The 7,640-nt window shown below is 48.9% G+C and overlaps 1 protein-coding gene across 1 annotated transcript in view; it reads right to left on the bottom strand.

The window, feature by feature from the left end:
• Positions 1–5,810, bottom strand: part of ADGRA2 (adhesion G protein-coupled receptor A2) — a 115,624-nt gene extending 109,814 nt beyond the window's left edge. Inside the window, exon 1 of the mRNA XM_082200242.1 lies at positions 5,264–5,810. Coding sequence (XP_082056368.1) covers positions 5,264–5,469 — 206 coding nt within the window. The 5' untranslated portion in view covers positions 5,470–5,810. The remainder of the gene's footprint in view (positions 1–5,263) is intronic.
• Positions 5,811–7,640: the final 1,830 nt, after the last annotated feature.

A 7,640-nucleotide genomic window follows, 5' to 3' on the forward strand; every position in this document is an offset into this window, starting at 1 on the left:
TACGTGCAATCATCAAGTTTCAAAGAGGGGCAGAATATATTTCAAGCCATAAAAGAGTGACATCTAAGCTCAGCCAAATTGTGTGCATGGCCCTGGCACTTGCAGTCTTACAGCACACTCCTGTAACCACGAATGCTGCAAAGAAGTAAGTCCCATTGAATCCAGTGCAATTTTAGCCCCATACAAGTGAGATTAGGATTGCAGCCTTATTGCCCAGTACTCTAATTATTCATTATTTATTTCCTGAAACTTTTATATGCAGCACTTGGAATCCATCTCCCCAAATGGCTTTACATTAGTTTAAATACACAATAAATGATAAAAACAAAGACAACATAAGAAAAAACTACAGCAGTAGGAAACAAATTTTTAAAAAGCAAAACCCAAGAACTTTAGTACTGTACTGTACAGTGGCGTAGCGTGGGGGGTGCAGGGGGGGCCGGCCGCACCGGGCGCAACATCTGGGGGTTAGGGTTAGGGGGCGCAAATCCATGGGTTAGGGGGCGCAAATCCACGGGTTAGGGGGCGCAAATTACTTGCCTTGCCCCGGGTGCTGACAAGCCACGCTACGCCACTGGTACTGTATCCTATTTCCTAGCCCTCGACTTAGGGTTCCCTCCAGACTGGTGGGGTTTTGGGTGTGTGTGTTCTGCAACATATCACTGATGCAATAGTGACGCAACCATGGCAGGTTTAAACTGGACTGTCCACACACGGTTCCACTGCAATGCCTCCCCCATTATTGCCACCTGGTGGGCCACTCATGCTATATATGGTGCACCAAAAGTGGGAAAAGGAAACCAAATAAAAACACGGCAGAACATGAAAAGTTCAAGGTTTCAAACGTAAGTTGTGGAACATGCACTGGTTGGAAATGAGGCATGCCTGTGCTGAAACTTCTGGAAGTACAAACAGAACTGAAAGCAGGTTTGCATAGAATTGTCCCAGTACCATCATCAGCACAAATCTTCATAGCTGCACAATAAAAAGGACATATGGAGGGGACCTTAATTTTAATGTGCTTTAAATTTGTGCTGCAACATCATTTGTTAAGGGCGCTGTTAGAAGGCTCCTCACAAAGCTCCAGTTCCCAGGGCTCTTATCAAATGACAGATCCCAGGAGGCTTTAAGGGAAGGCATGGCTGCTGAAAGTGGCATAAGAATGCTTTAAATGGAGGCTGTGGATGAAACCAGAGTCCCTCCCAGACAGTACCAAAATCATGATGCGCACCTAGGATTCTGGGATAAAGAAGCAATGGCTGCTCCCAATCTCTGAAAAAAACAAAGTACGGCTTCCTGACGCACATGTTGAAAGGAAGATTCCAGAACTGTATTTCATAAGTTCCTGTGCTTCCATTCAAACCTTTATATGCATCGCTGGATCATTTGGAATGAATTGTTCGTGTTGAGCATTGAGTTGGTTTAGAAATCTTTTTAGACTATTGTGAAACGCCTCGTTGGCAACAACTGCCAAGACTCCAACGTATTTATTTATTTATTTATAAAAAACTACAGTATTTCCTACCTATTTCTCCAACAAGTCTCAAGGCAGCTAACTAGGATGGTAACAGAAAGAGAACAAAAGCACAATTGCTTAAAGGCTGGAGGACCTAATATACGCTCAAGTCAGCAATATCAAACACTTTTAAGGAGTTCCTGCAGCAAGAAAACTGAGACAGCAAAGATTAACCAAATGTCTTTTTAAAAAGTTGACAGAAAAAGCTGCAGCCCTCCAGAAGCTGTTGCACTCCAAATCCCATCAGCCTCAGTCAGCACAACCAATACAGTGGTACTTCGGGTTACAGCCGCTTCAGGTTACAGACTCCGCTAACCCAGAAATAGTACCTCAGCTTAAGAACTTTGCTTCAGGGTGAGAACAAAAGGCGTTCTCCGGCGGCACGGCAGCCCCATTAGCTAAAGTGGTGCTTAAGGTTAAAAACAGTTTCAGGTTAAGAACGGACCTCCAGGACGAATTAAGTTCTAACCCCAGGTACCACTGTACTCAGGGATGATGGGAGTTGTAGTCCAACAGCATCTAGAAGCATCAATGTAGTAGTCAGAGTGTCAGACCTGAGAGACCAGGGTGCAAATGCTCACTTAGCCATGAAACTCACTGGGCAACCTTGGGCCAGTCATTGCCACTCTAACTACAGGGTGATTGTGGGAATTAAAAGGGAGGGGAACATGTATGCCAGAAAATGTGAGATATAAATGCAAATAAATAAATTAGGGGTGCCATATTTCAAAAGGACACAAAAGTTGTTTGTTTGGGGCAAAATTGTTGAGCTTGCTTTAGTTTTGCCTGAAGCTGTTGAGTTTTCCTTTTTGCGTTCTCTCTCTCTCCCTCTCCCTCTCTCTCTCTCTGAAATTTTAAAGCTATTTTTAAGGAAATTTACCAAAATATCCAGCTATGTCCAGGAAATTAAGGACATATGGCAATCCTAAAACAAATTCCCCTGAACAAGGCCATCCGCACAGCAGAACCACTGAAATCAATGGAATTAGGAACCTATGTGGCAAATGGGACTACTCTGAACATGGCTGCATACACACCAGACATATAAAGCATATCCAGAGCTTTTTCCCAGGGGGAACTCACAGGAACTCAGTTCCTGCACCTCTCAGGTGGGTGCCATTGCCATTTTAAGAGAACAGGGGAGATGTTTGTGGTGAGTTCTGGCACCTCTTTTTATAGAAAAATAGCACTGAGCATATCTGACTCCACCAAGAGTCCTGGAAACTGTAGCTTGCTAAGCACGCAGTGATTTGTGGCTCTGTGAGGGATAAACGACAGCCTTTAAATGTATGGTGCATACTCAGCCAATGACTAACATTTGATATGACTGCTGTGGAATTGACAAAATGAGAGAATATATCTAGTTGAGGGATTGGGGGACGACGATGACACAGAGATAGACCTTTCAGGGTGCCTGCTTTCAAGGCACAAGAAGAGCTTGCCAGATCAGGCCAGGGGCCCATCTAGTCCAGAATCCTGTTCTCCATATGCCCCAGTGGGAAACCTGAAAGCAGGACATTCTCCTCTCCTGCAGCTTCCAACAGCCTCTGACACAGAGGTGTAAAACTCTGCCCTTAGCAAAGCCAAGGATGTGCCACTGTTGGAGCTGAATTTCCCCCCCTAATAAACGTATTTGTGTGTGTGGAATTTTGCCTATCGTGCACATTTTTGCAAAGCGGATTTCCCTACTATAATGCATTTTCGGTATGTTATTTTCAATAGCAGATACTTTTAAGCCTAGGCGCTGCAAGACTCAACTCTCTGTTTCAAGTTGTTTCCATCTGCCAGCGAGGAGCGAAGGACCTGGGCATCTCAGTTTACAGGTGGTGCCCCTGGGCGCAATGGCACCCATTAAGCCTCTGAACCCACTCATCTAAACTGCACTCACTGACACACAAGCACCGCTGCCATGTGGCGGCAAAGGGGGTGGCATTTTCCTCCCTTAGAAGATCAGGGTGCTTTCCAAATCTCAGATTAATTCTACTGGATCCCATTTTTACCACGATGCCTTGGAAAGGCAAAGTGTGTGTGCAGGGGGTGAGTCAAATTGAGGGAAGCGTGACCTGTTCTGTCCCATCTTGAGAGTCCCATGGACTGCAAGAAGATCAAACCTATCCATTCTTAAGGAAACCAGCCCTGTGTGCTCACTGGAAGGACAGATCCTGAAGCCGAGGCTCCAATACTTTGGCCACCTCATGAGAAGAGAAGACTCCCTGGAAAAGACCCTGATGTTGGGAAAGATTGAGGGCACAAGGAGAAGGGGACGACAGAGGACGAGATGGTTGGATGGTGTTCTTGAAGCTACCAGCATGAGTTTGACCAAACTGCGGGAGGCAGTGCAAGACAGAAGTGCCTGGCGTGCTCTGGTCCATGGGGTCACGAAGAGTCGGACACGACTAAACGACTAAACAACAACAACAACAACACTAATACATACAGTGGTACCTCTGGTTATGAACTTAATTCGTTCCGGAGGTCTGTTCTTAACCTGAAACTGTTCTTAACCTGAGGTACCACTGCCGCACGATTTCTGTTCTTATCCTAGGGCAAAGTTCTTAATCCAAGTTACTACTTCCGGGTTAGTGGAGTCTGTAACCCGAGGTGTTTGTAACCCGAGGTACCACTGTATGTACGGTAAGGTTACCAGATGTCCCCGTTTCCTGGAGACAGTCCCTGGATTTACAAATCAGTCCCCTGACAAAATCCCCTGAAGTTGAAAAATGTCCCCGGATTCATTGGGGGGGGGGATGGGGACTGGTAACCTTAAGATGGTGAGGGACTGAGGTCTCACAGTTCACCCAGTAATTCTGTAAGTGTTTTTTCTTCTTTTTTCTTTTAGTGTTCAGGCCTCCAGGACACCCCTTAACACCCCCCCTGCTTTGGCCATGTGCAAATGTACCCACATATGCCTATCCAACCACTGTGATCTATAAAGACTTCTAAATAAAGTGTGGTCCCATTATTATTCAGTAACCACAATCTTCACTCCCCGATGCGCCTGAGCATTCAGATGGCATGTCCCTCAGATGCTCTTTGCTATAATTTGAATAAATCTTGTGGAAGCTAAACATTGGGGCTTCTGGATCACCTGAAAGTCTCCCGAGATTATCCCCAGGTCCTAATAATAATAATGATAATAATAATAACAATACTGTAATAATTATCGGAGGATTAAGGTCAGAGGGAGGGGATGGAGTTGAGTTCTTTCATTTCATTTTTTTTGAATGGCAGATTTCAAAAAGTGTGGATTTCTACATTGCTATGTACTTTATTACCAAACTTATCAGTCACTTTAAAAAACACACCCAACAAGTAACTCTAAGAGACCCATGTACAACAAAAAACAGATCCGGGGACAATTTAAGCCAATGAAATTAAGTCAAAGGGATGTGTGTGTGTTTTTTCTTTTCTTTTTCTGTAAAAAAAAAAAAACTCGTTTAAAAATAAATGAATAAAAAAGAAATTAGGGTAAGTTAAAAGGAAAATTGTAACAAAGTTGGTTAAATATTTTTGGATATGGGAAGCAGTATAACCTCCGAGGGCGTTCAAAACGCTCCCCAACTGACCACCGCAAACAGATGTCGGACTTTCCCGCTACAGCCTTTCCGCTTTGCACACGCGCAGCCTCTGAGCATGTCCAGAGCGACATCACCGGGATCAGAGCCGGGGCCAGTTCTGGTGGGGTCTCTGCCCACCCCACCCCGTGAGATCTCCCGCCCGCGCGCAGTCCCCGCCGGCGCTACTCACAGGGTGACGGTGCTGTTGGGCAAGAGCCGGGTCGCCGGCGGCTCAGCCAGCTCCTCGCCGCTGCAGCTCACCCTCTTCCTGGCCGCCGCCAGCCCCTTGGCCCTCTCGCCCACGCACTTGCAGCCGCGCAGCTGGACGGGGCAACTGCGCGCTCCCCCGGAGCACCACAGCGCCGCCAGCAGGAGCAGCGCGGCCGGCCAGAGCATCCTCGACAGCTCCCGGCAGCGGCACCGTCCCAAGCCTGTCAGCCCATCCTTAGCCGGGCTGCGTCCAGTCCCCAGCCCGGGAGGAGCCCAACAGCCGTCGGGGCCCGGAGCGCCGCGCGAGGATCCCTCGAGGGGGCGCCCGGCTCGGAGGAGGAAGGCGCAGCTTCAGAAGCGCAGGCGGCGGCGGCGGCGGCGCGCTGACATGAACCGGGAGGACGTCCGCCGAGCCCCGGATCCGGCCCGGGGGCTCTTCCCGCCCGTCACACCTCCCTCGAAGGGAGCAACGGCCGAGGCGCGCGGCCGTCTGCCCGGAGCTCGGCTGCGTCCGGCGCCTGCCCGCTGCCCGGGGCTGCGCGCTGCATGGCCGAGGGGAACTCTGGGCTCCGGGGCGCCGCCAGTGGGGAATGTCCGGCGGCGGCGCTTGGGATGGGTTGGATCTAGCGGTTTCGGCTGCTCACATTCGCGTCCCTCCCCTCGGTTGCCTGCATGGCCATTCCGGCTTCCCGGCCACCGCGCGGCCCTAGCGCCTCCAGCGCCTTGTCCCTCCGCCAACGCGGAGCCTGGAGATGGATACGCAAGTTGTTAGTTCAGGACTCGAGCGAGACGGAGTCTCTTCCTCTTCTGCTGCGAGGGTTCAAGGAGGTTCCCTCTTCTTCCGACGCCTCCCCTTAAAAACAGTTCCTACTGAAAGTGCGTAACTGGATCGAGTACAATATATTCTCCCTTTACAATAGTTTGCATTTTTTCCCCAGACGCCAGACTAAAAGCATTGTTATTGCACGATCGTATCTACGCGGAAGCAAGCCCCGCTGAGTTCCGTGAGATTTGCACCCCGGGTACACGTGTGCTGGATTGCAGCCTCATGCTCACGATTTGGGGGCAATAAAGTGATTTGGGGAGCATCCCTCCCGCGCGCGCCTTTCCCCCTTGCAGTTGTGTGTGTCTCTTTTACGCGCGCTTCTCTAACGCTTTATTTGGGGGTTGTAAGCTCAGGGTAGTGTAAGTCCATTAAGGCAAATGGGGCACTGCCCCGGTGCCCCACCAGTTCCCGTCTGCCCTTAGCCAACCCTCCACTGTCCATCCTTTTCCTTCCATCCTTCCATCCAAGCCAGAGGATGCGGACCAAACCAGAATGAGTTGGCTTTGCCTGTCATTGGCTCTGGCTCCACCTACTGTTGGTCTCCTCGCCTGTCAGCTGCCTCCTCCCTAGCCTCGGTGTTCTCAGGAGGGAGGAAGAGACAAAACTAGAATTAGTGGGCTCTGTGTGCCATCGGCTCCAGCGCCACCTATGGTTCAGCTCCCTGCCTTTCACCCTACCAGCTGCAATGGGTACCAGCCGCCCCTGCCCCTGCTGCAGTTGCCTCCTGCCTTGTAGATCCTGTACTGAGTCAAGGGTTGGAGTATCAGGGGTCAGCAACCTTTTTCAACCGTGGGCCGGTCCACCGTCCCTCAGACCATGTGGTGGGCCAGACTATATTTTGAAGAAGAAGAAGAAAGAACGAATTCCTATGCCCCACAAATAACCCAAAGATGCATTTTAAATAAAAGCACACATTCTACTCATGTAAAAACACACTGATTCCTGGACCGTCTGCAGGCCGGATTGAGAAGGCGATTGGAAGAAGCAAAGATCACCAGTGTCAAAACAATGATTCTTCAACGTCAACTTCGTTGGACTGGTCATGTTGTGTGGGTGCCAGATTATCATCTTCCAAAGCAACTACTCTATTCCAAACTTAAAAATGGGAAGCCTAATGTTGGTGGTCAACAAAAGAGGTTTAAAGATTCTCTCAGGGCAAATCTAAAAAAATGTAGTATAAACACCAACAATTGGGAAACACTGGCCTGTGAGAGCTCCAATTAAAGAACAGCCTTTACCAAATGTCATGGACTTTGAAGGCACTCGAACTCAGGACAAAAGGGAGAAACGTGCTGAGAGGAAGGCACACTTGGCAAACCCTCACTGTGATCAACTCCTGTCCAAAAACCTATGTTCCCATTGTGGAAGGACGTGTGGATCCAGAATTGGCCTCCACAGTCACTTACGGACTCACTTTTAAGACCAGGTTCATGGAAGACAATCTTACTCGGCTGTGAGTGATCGCCAAAGAAGAATAAAGAGTAGATGATCTCTGAGGTGCCTTCCAATTCTTGACATTCTAAGATTCTCT

Source organism: Podarcis vaucheri (assembly GCF_965113315.1).
Source record: "Podarcis vaucheri genome assembly, chromosome: 15".
Taxonomy (NCBI): Eukaryota; Metazoa; Chordata; class Lepidosauria; order Squamata; family Lacertidae; genus Podarcis; species Podarcis vaucheri.